The 14,629-nt window shown below is 39.2% G+C and overlaps 1 protein-coding gene across 6 annotated transcripts in view; it reads right to left on the bottom strand.

The window, feature by feature from the left end:
* The window catches only part of SNX25 (sorting nexin 25), a 179,655-nt gene that overhangs the window by 58,547 nt on the left and 106,479 nt on the right, over positions 1-14,629 (bottom strand). For all 6 annotated transcript variants that reach the window (XR_011386313.2, XM_089325766.1, XM_089325770.1 and 3 more), the window contains one exon: positions 13,090-13,160. Coding sequence is in view for 4 of the 6 variants with exons in the window: in XM_089325766.1 (XP_089181892.1) it covers positions 13,090-13,160 (71 nt within the window). In the remaining 2 variants the exon portion in view is untranslated. The remainder of the gene's footprint in view (positions 1-13,089; positions 13,161-14,629) is intronic.

The raw sequence follows: 14,629 nt of genomic DNA, 5'->3' as shown, positions 1-14,629 counted from the left end.
CAGTAGATTTAAACGACACTATAGCCCAAATGGATCTAACAGATATCTACAGAACTTTTCATCCTACACAGAAAGCATTTACATTCTTCTCAGCAGTACATGGGACCTTCTCTAGGATTGACCACATACTAGGCCATAAAGCATGTCTCAGCAAATTCAAAAGAATTAGAATCACACCATGCAGCTTCTCTCTTTTTCTCTCTCACTCTCTGCCTCTCTGTAACTGCCTCTCTATAACTCTGCCTTCCAAATAAATCTTAAAAAAATAAAAAGACTTCAGAGGGCACACAATCAGGTAACTTCTCATAGTCTGTTACATGGCATTTTATCTTTAAATCCTCAAAACATATTCATGACTGCATAACATGTTTCTTAATCATCAACCCTTACAATTTAAGAAGACTTGCCGGAAACATCTTTATATGTAGCAATAAAACTATTCCATCTGTTTCTTCTTCTTTTTTAAACTTCTTTAGTTTCTCACGTATACAAACAATATAAAGAGAAAGAACACTGGAAACAAAATTACTTGTAAAATATAGGCTTTTTCCTGATTCTTTGCTTGGTGGTATTTTCACTAGATCACACTATCTCTAAAATGCAAAGATCTTGCAAAATAATTGTGTTTTGGGAAATCTTTGGGGGACCTTTTATTTATTTATTTATTATTTGACAGGTAGTTATAGACAGTAAGAGAGAGAGACAAGACAGAAAGGTCTTCCTTCCGTTGGTTCACTCTCCAAATGGCCACCACGGCTGGTGCTACACTGATCCGAAGCCAGGAGCTAGGTGCTTCTTCCTGGTCTCCCATGCGGGTGCAGGGGCCCAAGCACTTGAGCCATCCTCCACTACCCTACTGGGCCACAGCAGAGAGCTGGACTGGAAGAGGAGCAACCGGGACTAGAACCCGGCGCCCATATGGGATGCCGGTGCCGCAGGCAGAGGATTAACCAATTGAGCCATAGTGCTGGCCCCTGGTGAACCTTTTAAATACTAAAAAATTGACTTTCCTTAGTAACTTTTATGGTGAGAAAAAACCAGATATTTATGTAGAGAAAGAATGACATAGCTACTTCTAATGCAGCTATCTAAAGCCAGTCTACCATTAACCTTTTATTTGCTACTCCCTATAATACTCAATAAGTTACTGAACATTGAATTAAAAGAAAAAGCAAAAACAATGGAGAATGACTCTTTTTTAATGAAAAAGTATTTGTGCTTAAATGGTAACATCTTAACTATTTAAAATGGGAACCGCCTACATCTGAACTTTTAAGGTGAGACAGCAGCTGGTATCGTGAGTTAGGGGAAGTCACTTTCCAAGGTTAACATATCTTTCTGCTCTAATAATCAGGCAACATCAACTTCACAAAGATATTTGACTTGGAGACAGCAGAAATAGAAGACTTTTAACTATTACCTCTATCCTGGTAATTCCCAAGTACTTCTCTTCACAGCTGTTGTCTCTCCACAGCATGAATCCCAGCTTAGAAATGCCAAACAGGCACTTTTCTATCCTCCTCCTGTCCCAAATCCAGTATGCCAAGACCAGTCCCCATCACTCATCCCATGACTCTGTCAATGTCTTCATTGAGAATGTTTTACAACTATCTAGAGGATTCAATCTAAGGGCAGAAAAAACTGAGTCCTAGAGAAATACAAGGACTTGTGCATTAGGAAGCAAGCAGCATATTCTAACTTGAACCAAGGTCTCCAAACTTCCGCTGTGACACTATTCTACACCCAAAACTTCACCTCACTAAACTGAATCAACTGGATGTAGAAACAAGAGCAGAAGTGACTATCTCAGACTAATTCACTTTCTCTAGATGGCCGTCTCTCATCTATAGAAATAGCCAAATGTGCCAGCACTACATTTTCCCTGAATCCTCTGTCCATCTGCTCACTCACCCTTATGTCCAACAAGTAACTAAGTATTATGCCATTTTTCCTTCTAACTTTTCTTATGTTACTTTCTTTTCACTTGTATTATCTACATTGTAGATCAAAATATCTTATTCCTAGTACATCACCTTCTTACTTGAAATATTCCCAAGATATTTTTTAAAATTTTGATAACTATTTTTTTATTTTTCTATTTTATCCCAATGTAATTGTGTTACAGGTTTTCTGACTCTTTTAGGGCCACAATCCTCAGTGGTACTTCATGGAAATGTTTTCATCATTATTAAACTATAAACATAAACAGGTTTGAATCATAACCATATCATAACCACAACCTGAATAAAATACTGAATACATTCTTTTGTTAAAAGTTAATTTTTTGAATGTTTTAAACATCTAATAAATTAAGTCACATTAAAAAAATTCAGCACCTTTTTGGTGGGATTAGACAACAAAAATATAAAATAAACATGACAACAAAATAGCCTAGCTATTTAATACACAGGATAAACTGAAAAGTTAATTATAGAAATTGTGTGGTCATACTTCTCATTTATTGGGTATGTGGGGTCACAAAAACTGTAAGAATTTGTCCTGTAAAATAATACAAAATTGGTTCTCTCCATAGATTCTCAAGCATACAATCTGTATCTACTGAATCATCAAAGTCCAACAAGAGAGCTAATACCATGCAACAAATTCAGTCACCTTCACTCTTCTCCTCTAAATGCTTGCCTGATATCTGTGTGCAGCTCTAGACACTAATACCTAAATGAAGGATTTCTAGGGTCCAAGAAAGCTTATAAGCCTAGGGCTCTGCTCTACTTTATGGTGGGTCTTTGACTCTCACTCTCATGTAGGTTAAATGAATCAGAAACTCTGAGCACAACCTGAAGCCACTCTGGCACTGACATCACTTTTCTTCAACTTTAAACCTGTGAGATCATTTAAAGCCAGTTTTCAATAAGCAAGGAGCATACAGGGTCCTATAATTTAAGAAGGCACAAGATCCTCTGGCTAGGACTAGCAAATTAAAATTTAGACTAAAACTTAAAAGAGAAATTTATTTGCTCAAAGACCTTTTGTAAATTAAGACTTTATTTATTATTCAACTTTAAGCACCTGCATGCCAGAAAGTGGAATATGCCAGTTCATTTAGTCCCGGAAGAAGGCAAGAAGGGTACTAGAAATTCCTAAATACTCCTTTGTATTGTTCAACACAGTGGCCCCTAGCCATATGCTAATACTAGTTTTGCCACAAACTGATGTTAACATTCTCTGCCTTCTCATTCTTGCTTATTTTAAAAAAAAAGCTTTACTGAGATATAATTCATATATCATTCATTTCACCCATTTATCACATACAATTCAATAGTTTTTAATATACTCAGAGTTGTATATCAGGCAGCCTAAATGTAGAACATTATCATCAACCCAGAGAGAAATAACCTATGCTCATTAGCAGTCACTCCCTACTTTATTTTCCATGCCATTTCATCTCAATCCTACTTACAGAGTACTAAGTAACCAATAATCTAAATTTTGGCTTTTTTTCATTAGTATAGTGTTTTCAAGGTTCACTCCTTTTTACTGCTGAATAATATTCCACTATAGGAGATAGCACATTTTGTTTATCAAGTCCTTAAAAAAAAAGATTTATTTGTTCAGAGAGAAAGGGAATGAGATCTTCCACCTACTGGTTTACTCTCCAAATGACTACAACAGTTGGGGCTGGGCTAGGTGGAAGCTAGGAGCCTGGAACTCCTTCTGGGTCTCCCAAATGGGTGCATAGGTACAAGTACTTCAGCCATCTTCCACTGCTTTCCCAAGCAAATTAGCAGGCAGCTGGATCAGAAGTGCCAGGACTCGAATTGGCACTCATATGGGATGCTGGCCTTGCAGGCAGCAGCATAACCTGCTGCGCCACAACAAGAGTCCCTGTTTAAACTACTCTTGTTTATCATTTGGGTTGCTTCCATTTTTTGCTTATTATGACTAATGCAACCACAAACATTAATGGACAAGTTTTTATGAAGATTCAACTTGATTTCTCATATAGTGGGAATGGTAGGTCACACAGTAATTCTAGGCTTAAAATTCTGAGGAATTGCCAAACTGCTTTCTGTTTCTACCAACAACATATATGGTTGTAATTTTGCCATATCTTAACCAACATATTATCATATGTTATTTTTCCTCTCTAGTAGGTATGGAGTAATATCTCATGCTTTCATTTGCTCTTTTTCTATATGACTTTTTAAATTTTTGAAAAAGTAATGGAAAGCCACTTATATGGCTTTAAACTGGACAGTGTCATGATGCCATTTAGGTATTTGAGAAAATCATGTTGTCAGTGTTATCGGTAAAACGGCAGGTCCTCTGTCTCACATCGAAGAATTTCCAGGCAGACAAGCAGAGAGACTTAAAAGCAAAATTGATTAGAGTTAAAGACCTCCAGCTAGAGTGGCATGGAGCGGGGCTCTGAGAGAGGCAAAACGTGAAGGGCCAGTGGTGCTGGGGTTTTTAAGCATGATTTAGGGGAAGAAAAATACTTGACATTCAGTTACAAGACCATCAAAAGACCTAATCTGCAATCTTTTTCCCCAAAAAGCCTTTTATTTAAGTTATAGAAACTTCAGCATTTCATAAATACAAGTTTAGGAACACAGTGATAGTGATTCTTCCCACTGTACCCACCATCTCACCCTTCTTCCTCCTCCCTCTCCTAGACCCATTCTTATTTTTTACTAAGATCTATTTTCAATTAACTTTATACACAGAATATTAACTCTATACTAAGTACAAGTTTCAACAAATAATATGAGAAAAAAAAAGTTCCTCAACAGTCTTTTGATTTCTCTCTTGATTTTCTCTATGGCCACTGTTCATTCAGGAGCATGCTGTTCAGTCTCCACATGTTAGCATATGTTCTAGAGACTCTTGAGCTGCTGATCTCTAGCTTCATTCAGTTGTGGCTACAGAAGATGAATGCTATGATATTGATTTCTTTGAATTTGCTGAGACTTGCTTCATGGCCTGGCCTGTGGTCTGTCCTAGAGACAGTTCTATGTATGTTCTGCAACTGTAGGATGAAAAGTTCTGTAGATATTGTTAAGTCCGTTTGGTCTAGAGTGTCAATTAACTCTTGTTTCCTTGCTGATTTGCTCTCTGGCTGATCTGTCCATTGCTGAAAGCAGGGTATTGAAGTCCCCAATTACTTCTGTATGGAAGTCTCTCTCCCTTTGGATCTATTAACATTTCTTTGTAATAGCCAGGTGCCTCGTAATTAGTGTGCATACATTTATTATAGTCACATCTTCCTGTTGCATTGATCCCTTAATCATTGCATGGTGCCTTTTTTTTGTCTCTTTTCACAGTTTTTGTGTTACAGTCCATTTTTTCTGATATTAAGATGGCTACTCCAGCTCCTTTTTCCTTTCTGTTACCATGGAATATATTTTTCCATTCTTTCACTTTCAGTCTGCGTGTATCTTTGTTGGTGAAATGTGTTTCTTGTAGGCAGCAAATAAATGGATTCTGTTTTGTTTTGTTTTTCCGTTCAGCCAGTCTGTTTCTTTTAACTAGAGACTTGTGGCTATTTATATTTAAGGTGATAAGTAACAACTTGGCCTTGGCCCTGCCATTTTTCCGTAAGTATTCCTACTGTTTACTTTGGATTTCCTTTGTACTTTTACTGGGAGATTTTCTGCCTTCACTTTCTTTCATGAGGATGACTGTGTTTCTGTGTGCAGCAAATCCTTAAGCATCTTTTGTAAGGCTGGACGAGTGGTGACAAATTTTTTCGATTTCTGTTTGTTATTAAAGGTCTTTATTTCACCTTCATTCATAAATGAGAGCTTTGCAAGGTACAGTATTCTGGATTGACAGGTTTTTTTTCTCATAAGACTTGGAATATATCTCACCATTCTCTCCTACCCTGTAAGGGTTTCCAAAGAAGTCAGCTGTGAGTCTAATTAAAAATCCTCTGAAAGTAATTGGCGTTTCTCTTGTGCAGATTTTAGGATATTTTCTTTATGTTTTATTGTGGAGAGTTTGACTATAGTGTGTCCCAGTGAAGATCTTTTCTGGTCATATCTATTAGGAGTTCTATGTGCTTCTTGTACTTGGATGTCCCTTTCTCCAAATTAGAGAAATTGTCTATAATTATTTCACTGACAAGGCCTTCTAATCCATTCTCTTTCCATGCCTTCAGGAACTCCCAAGACTCATATGTTGGGTCATTTGATAGTATCTCATAAATCTCCAACACTGCTTTTTAGTTTGCTAATTTCTTTCTTTTTTTTTTTGGTCTGATTGTAAAATTTCCAGAGACTTGTCTTCTAACTCAGATATTATTTCTTTTACCTCACTGAGTCTGTTAAGGCTTTCCATTGCCTTTTTATTTGTTTTATTGAATTCTTCAATTCTAATATTTAATTTTGATTTCTCTTTAAAATTTCAGTTTCATGAGAGAAATTATCTTTCATGTCATGTACAGATTTCTTTAGTTTGTGGATTTGCTTCTGGTTATTTCTAAGTAATCCTACAATCAATTTTTTAAATTCTGTTTCTGGCATTTCTTCAATCTCTTCATTTTCACATTCTAGTATTGAGTGTTGTTGTGTTCCTTTTGGGGGGGATATCATGTTGTCTTCCTTATTCTTGTTTCTTGAATTTCTGTGTTTATCTTTAGGCATTTGTGGAGATGTTTGTTGGTTTACTTTTATTTCCCTGTGATGGCTTTTATCTTTGGACTATACCTCTCTGGATTAGTAGACTGTCTGCTCTTTCAGGGTATACCCTGAGGCATGTGCTGGGTGTGGCCAGGGAGCTCTGTTCAGTGCCCCAGGGTGAGGGGAGTGTCCAAGGTGATTCACAAATTGTGCGTGGTAAATCCTTTTTTTTTTTTTTTTAATCAGAGGGGAAGTTTGTTCAGCTCTGTTGGTGTAGTCTCATGCTCACCAACTCTCCTCCAAGGAGACCAATGCCTGGGCGCAAGCCCCAGTGGGTACAATATTTATCCATGCTTCTGCAAGACCAATGCAAAGGATCCACGAAGCCCTCAGCGTGAGCACAGATCCTGTAGCAGTGACCCTCACCAGTGAATCAAGGAGCTGGGAGTGTGTGGGGCTACCCATAGTGACTGTTCAAAGACTCAGTCATACCCTGCGCCCTCCCATGCAGCCACAGTGTTTTCACAGTCCTAGCACACAAGGCTCCCATAGTCATGAGCAACCAAACCTCTGTCAATTCTCCCAGGCAGACTCAGGCGTCTCCTTTCGGCTGATTGCTGGGGGTGTGGACATGAGTTGGTGCAGCTGTACATATGTTCAAAATGGTACACACCTGCTCTCAGCTAGTTACAGGACACTGGTGCCAGCTGGTTAGGGAGAGAGAAACATGCCCCCACCCCTTTTTCTCTAGGTTGGCAGGTATACTGTCCTCTACAGGGCTCCAAGCCAGACTCATGCCAGGCTCTTCCCACGGCTTTCTTGCCAGTGGCTTGGGCTGCTGCAGTCTGGTCTCACCTCACTCTTCAAAACTGGTGCTGAGGCTCTCGACTGCTGGGGTCCTGAGTTGTGCATGCCCACACCCTCTCTAATTTGTGTGGAATTTCCTCTGCCGTTTTCTCTCTAACTCTTCCCTGAGATTGCACTATTTCCACTTTTTTAAAACTATCTTCCCCTAGACTAGAGCAGTAAGCTCCCTCCCTATTCTTCCATCTTCTCATTTGCTCTTTTCTAGCATGCAATGAGCTGTTACTCATTGCTTACTGGCATTGATATGTCTCTGTTGAATTGTCTATGTAAATCCTTTGCTCATTTTTCAATTGTGCTGTCTTTTGATCATTGAGTTTATGAGTTCTCTATTCTCTATGTATTCTGAATATGAGCTCTTCATCAGATTCATGATCTGCAAATATTTCTCTCCCATTCTGTGAGTTGTCTTTCCATTTTTGATAATGTCCTTTGACATACATAAGCTCTTTTTTTAAAAAAAAATTATTTATTTATTTGAAAGGCAGAGTTACAGAGAGGCAGAGGCAGAGAGAGAGAGAGAGAGAGGTCCTCCCTCCACTGGTTCACTCCCCAGATGATTGCAGCAGCTGGAGCTGGGCAGATCCGAAGCCAGAAGCCAGGAGCCAGGAGCCTCTTCCAGGTCTCCCACATGGGCGCAGGGGTTCATGGATCTGGGCCATCTTCCACTGCCTTTCCAGGCCATAGCAAAGAGCTGGATTGGAAGTAGAGCAGCTAAGACCCGAAATGCCACCAGTATGAGATGCCAGTACTGCAGGCGCCGGCATGCATACATAAGTTCTTTATCTTTGATGAAGTCTAATTTACTTCTTTTTTTCTGGTCACTTAGACTTCCCTTAATTCTTATACAGTTATACAATATGCCAAGAGCACTGATTCCAGGAAACCTATGTGTACTCTGGACATGAAGGCATATATCACCTATAGGCTAAAATCACCTATGTGATTTCAGCTATCCTACTTTCTTCTGAGATTTTATTTCTAACTTTGAATCTCATTATAGACTTAAAGGATTCCAATTTAGAAAATGCTAAATGCTGATACCAAAATTAACTCAAAAAGTAAGAAGGCAGCATATCTTAACGTGATCAGAAAACTTATTGTAAATAAGTACTTCTAGCATTTTCACAAATGTATATTGGAACTTCTCAGATATACTGTTGTGGATTGAACTGTGTCCTCAAAAAGATATGCTGAAGTACTACCCTCTGGTACCCATGAACATGATCATACTTGGAAACACAGTCTTTTCAGATGTAATCAATTTTTAAGACAAGGTCATGCTTAATTAGGATGAGTGCTAATCCAATATGCTGGTGTACTTATAAGAAAACAGAGACACAGACATAAGAGGGGAACACCATGTAGCAACACAGGCAGAGATAGGCAAAATGTGTCTAAAAGCCAGATATGCTAATGATTTACTGTAACACCAAAAGCTAAAAGAAAGTTAGGGAAGAGATTTCTCCAAGAGCATTCATAGAGCAACTTGATTTTAGATTTCCAGCCTACAGAACTATGAGGGAATGCATTTTTATTTATTGTTTAACCACCCAGTTTGTGGTTATTAGTTATAACATTTTTAAAACCCTAATAAACATAATAAAATACTTCAGTTATAATTACATTTCAGCCAGAATATGCCATATTAAGAATAAATTGCTCTTTAATGGTAGGACTAAGAATCAAAGGGATCACATAAACAAGACTAGTGTCTGAAAATACTAACTGATAGAATAAAAAAGGGAGAGAATGATCCAACATGGGAAGTGGGATACACAGCAGACTCATAGAATGGCAGATGTCCTAAACAGCACTCTGGCCTCAGAATCAGCCCTTAAGGCATGTGGATCCGGCTGAAAAGCCCATGAGAGTATTTCAGGCATGGAAAGCCAAAACACTCTCAAAAAAAAAAAATGACCTAAATGAAAGATTTCCGCGAGTGAGATCCCAGTGGAAAGAACAGGTCATCAAAGAAGGAGGTACCTTTCTCTGAAGGGAGGAGAGAACTTCCACTTTGACTATGACCTTGTCTAAATATGATAAGAGTCGGTGAACTCAAAAGGCTTCCATAGCTTTGGCAACTCATGACAAGAGCCTAGGGTGATTACTGATTCCCTAAACAAGAGTGTCAATTTGTTAAGTCAACAACAGGAGTCACTGTGCACTTACTCATCATGTAGGGTCTCTGTCCTTAATGTGCTGTACATTGTGATTTAATGCTATAACTAGTACTCAAATAGTATTTTTCACTTTGTGTTGCTATGTGGGTACAAACTGTTGAAATCTTTACTTAATATATACTAAACTGATCTTCTGTATATAAAGAGAATTGAAATGAATCTTGATGTGAATGGAAGGGGAGAGTGAGTGGGAAAGGGGAGGGTTGCGGGTGGGAGGGAAGTTATGGGGGGGGGGGGAAGCCATTGTAATCCATAAGCTGTACTTCGGAAATTTATATTCATTAAATAAAAGTTAAAAAAAAAATAAGTTGCTCTTAGATATCAAGGGCACACATTCTGTTGTTACAATGAGCATATAAGAGCTAGCCTTGGCAGTTTATATAATGCAGATAGTCTAAATTCTGCTGAAACATCATATTATGTGAACACAGAGACTGGTGATGACAATCACTGCTAAAAGCAACCTCAGGCCGGCGCTGTGGCTCACTAGGCTAATCCTCTGCCTTGCGGTGCCGGCACACCGGGTTCTAGTCCCGGTCGGGGCACTGGATTCTGTCCCGGTTACCCCTCTTCCAGGCCAGCTCTCTGCTGTGGCCCAGGAGTGCAGTGGAGGATGGCCCAAGTGCTTGGGCCCTGCACCCCATGGGAGACCAGGAGAAGTACCTGGTTCCTGCCATCGGATCAGCGCGGTGCGCTGGCCGCAGCGCGGCAGCCATTGGAGGGTGAACCAACGGCAAAGGAAGACCTTTCTGTCTGTCTCTTTCTCTCACTGTCCACTCTGCCTGTCAAAAAATAAATAAATAAATAAATAAAAAATAAATAAAAAATAAAAGCAACCTCAGAGAAGTAAGGAAATCAGTCTCCCATGCTTTCTATTCCAAGGCCAAACAGCTCCAAGGTCCCAAGACTGTTTAGTTTATTCGTCTTTTTGAAGAGTTGAACAGAAGGAGGTCAGGAAACAGAAGAGAATGATAAGGTCAGGTTGGATACAGAATGGAGCTATGAAAGTAAGAAGTATCATAGAGGGTGTGTCTTGTAGCATAACTGCCCTGGGCTGATCTGTGTCCTCCCCACACCTCTACAATAAATTCCTGTTCTGAAATTGCTGAGGTCTTCCCCAGCTCACTCTGAATACACAGTAGTCACCTCACCCCAGCAGCTGAACCAACATTCTTTGCTACCTCCCTCAGCCTCTCTACTCACACACTTTGTTCTTCTCCAAGGCACATATTGCCATCTGAATACCATGTATTTTAGTTGTTTATTGTATGATTGTCTACCAGCCTCATTTGGGGAGTTGGTGGATGCAGACATCTTGTGTTGTTTCTATTGTATTATCAATACCGAGGAAGTGATCAGTGAACACTGCTGGATGAACATATTTCCACAGTCTTCCTTACTGGGCTGACATTAACAATCTCTCTTATTAAGTAACATTTATAGGAGGACATTGGTTTGGACTGAACTCTGGCACATGGCTCATAATGCCAAATGAATATGGAGTTACTATGCTGAAGTTCCAGAAGTTAAATTGTTTACCTGATCTCCCAAGAAATCAGCAGGGGGAGAGATAATAGTCAAATCCCCAAACAAGTCAGTGTTAGTACTATAAGGAAGTCTCTTCTGCTTTAACCTTTACAAAAGAAGTAACTTTAAAACAACCAACCCACTTTTTCTTTTTTGTTTCTACTTTCCCCAGCCCCTCCTATCTATACAAGAAATCTCTGCTTGGCTCATCAGAACATATTCTGTTATGAAAGGAGGGGCAGCCCAATTTTAGAACTGCAAATAAAAGCAAGTGAGATCTTTGAAATTAATTTGTTGTAATTCTATCTTCTGGCACTCTTTGCAGTTTATACGTTCATTCCTTTTTTAACAGAGCTCCTACTTGCCGTCAGTGACTCAGGAAGACAATTGAAAGTCAACCACTCAAGCTTCATTTTGCCTCTAGGTGCCAGAGAGCATGTTTCCGAGGTTGTGGCCCAACTTTCCCTAGTTCTTTATCACTTTACTCCCTGGCAGGGACTCTGGGGGCCTGGAGATTTTTGTGCAAATCTAAATATAGGTAAAGGCAGGGTTGCTGCCTCTCAGCTGCAAATCAAGACCTGCCCTGCATTCTAGATTTTAAGACACCTCCAATTTCAAATATGTGAGGGGGGATATGCTAGAACAAGGCAAACTGTAAAGGAGTTGAGAGACGTCTTCACACCTTAATTATTCCTCAGGATCACTCATGGATAAAAATTTTTATTTTGGGGAAGGTACCTTGGTACCACAAATTAAGCTGCCACTGATGCCTGCACCCCAAATCAGAGTGTTTGTTTGAGTTCTGGTTTCTCTGTTTCTGATCCAGCTCCTTGCTAATGCACCTGGGAAGGTAGCAGATGATTGCCCAAGTATTTGGGCCCCTGTCACCTACATGGGCGACCTGGATAAAGTTTCAGGTACCTGGGCATTTAGAAAGCAAATCAGTGAATGGAAAATATCTCTCCCTACCTACCCCCCATTTTCAAACAAATAAATCTTTAAAAATTAAAACTCTTACTTCAACGGAAGAGAAACAAACATTTAGAAAATATAGATATGTTTTTGAAAAAATCTATAATAATATGAGAGAGGAAAAACACTATTAACCATCTAAATGTTTAACTAAAGGAAAAGAGTAAATTATGAAACATGAACTCTAATTAATTATTGAAATGACTATAAAGATTATGTTTCAAGATAAAAAATTAGTGAATAACAAGACTAAATTTCAATGACAAAAAATTACATAATATTTATGTTATAAACAGAATAGGAACACTATATGCCCAAAAATCATGATTACAAATACACAAAATGTATAAAGGAATATGCTAGGAATATGTTATAAAGGAATATGTTACAATGAGATTAAATTTACTTTCTTTAATCATGCTATTCTATAATAAATTTGAAATACTGAAATTTAAGTTAGAAAAATGCTCATCTGGGGGCGGCGCTGTGGCATAGCAGGTAAAGCTGCTGCACGCAGCACTGGCATCCCACATGGGCACTGATAAAAGTCCCGGCTGCTCCACTGCTGATCCAGCTCCCTGATAATGCACCTGGAAAGGCAGCAGAGGATGGCCCAGATACTTTACCCTGCAGCACATGGGAGACTCAGAGGAGGTTCCTGGCTCCCAGCTTCGGCCTGGCTCAGCCCTGGCCATTGCGGTCATTTGGTGAGTGAACCAATGGAAGGATGATCTCTTTCTCCCTCTCTCTCTGCCTCTGCCTCTCTATAACTCTGCCTTTCAAATTAAAAAAAAAAAGAAAAAGAAAGAAAGAAAGGAAGGAAGGAAGGGGGGGAAGGGAGGAAGGGAGGGGGGAGGGAGGAAGGAAGATGCTCATTTTGACTAAGATTTGATAGGAAAGAGGAAAACAGGGATAAACCTGGGACTTTTAAAGCATAAAACTGAAGAAAACAAACTGGTTCTTACCCTTGTGCCTCTTCAGTTGAGGAAAGCTGCTAATTGTAGTTGCTTGGATTATTTCCACTACAATTTGATACCTGATGTTTAAAAAAAAAGGCAGGGGGGAGAAAGAGAAATGATTGAATAAGAAAATACTATTTTCAGTGATACTTTCAGACTGTATATATACTAAACAAATGTAACATGAGGGCTGTGAATCCTGCTCAAGTCTCACTGAAACAATCCAACATGGGTTGAGCACCATGATATGCTGGGCACGAACTATGTGCTAGTAACTTCTGAGGCTAGAGCGTAAGAATCATGAGTCTACTCCCCTACACTATTCCCTAAACCAGAAACATTATCACTTTCACTCTCACTGAAAACAAACTTTAAATTTTGCTTAACTCCTTCTCTTCCTCAACTCTTGTCTCGCCTTGGGACTCCCTGGTAGAGCCCATTGATTCCACTTCTTAAATCTACACTGTCCCATAAGATGGCCATGAGCTGCATAAGGCACTTTAACTTAATTAAATTAAAAATTTAATTCTTCAATCAAACTAGTTACATTTCAAGTGCTCAATAGTCACATGTGGCTTGTTGCACATATTGGACACTGCAAACAAAAACAACATTTGCATCACTGTATAAACCCTGGATGATATTATCCTAAAAGTTTCTCAAAGCTGTCCTCTCCCCTCCAGTTCCACTGCCGCTGCCTCAGTACGTTCCCCCCGCTACTTCTCATTTAGAAGACCATCCTTGACTAATAGAATTGGTGGCTCTCTGCCATCAATATTTTTTTAAAGCTCCCCTGACAATTCTAATGCATGGTGAGAATTGAGAACATGAGAACAGAGAACCAGATATATTTATATGTGACCAGTAGGGTCTCTGAGTCAGGAAACATAAAAAAATCTTTGATATTTTAAGTGCTGGGTACAACTCTGGAATTGTAAAGGTTTGGGCATGGAAGTTTATCAATCCAAGTACTTACGGGCTGTGCAATGGTTACTAAGTATTGCTCTAACTAAACTAATCTATCCTGAATTTTTTTAGCCCTTAATTACACTGACTGACTAAGAATCTGTCAGTGATAAAGCTAATCAACATTATTTCTTACTTTGAACACAAATTCTGCAGCATTCTAAGATTTAATGTTATAGCTGGCTGGCTTTTAGGACACAATATAATCTGCAGTCTTGTCTTTCAACTGAAATCCAGAGGAGAAACACAAACTCATCATGGTTATAGATATTCATGGACTCCTCACCATTCACATTTTTAAAGTTTCTTTCACTTGTACAATATAAATATCAAGGCCAGACTCTCACTACCTCAAAGAATAGACTGTTAGGCGCTCCATCAGCACGCCACCTGGAGGTTGTGGCAGATGCGGCTGGTTGCCTATCCAACATCCATTCTCCCTTTCTTCTTCACCATCTGAACCACAGTTTTATCAAGGAAAGCAGTGCATCCAGCAACTAACAATGCTAACCACCTTCTCCCTAGCACTTAGGGATGGCCCTTCGATATGGTCCCGGTCTAGGAGATAAAAGTGGAAGTT

The sequence above is a fragment of the Oryctolagus cuniculus genome, chromosome 2 (assembly GCF_051225735.1).
Source record: "Oryctolagus cuniculus isolate XC-2025 breed Fujian yellow rabbit chromosome 2, ASM5122573v1, whole genome shotgun sequence".
NCBI lineage: Eukaryota > Metazoa > Chordata > Mammalia > Lagomorpha > Leporidae > Oryctolagus > Oryctolagus cuniculus.
Note: the sequence above shows the minus strand (reverse complement) of the source record. Positions and strands in the feature narration are given on the sequence as shown.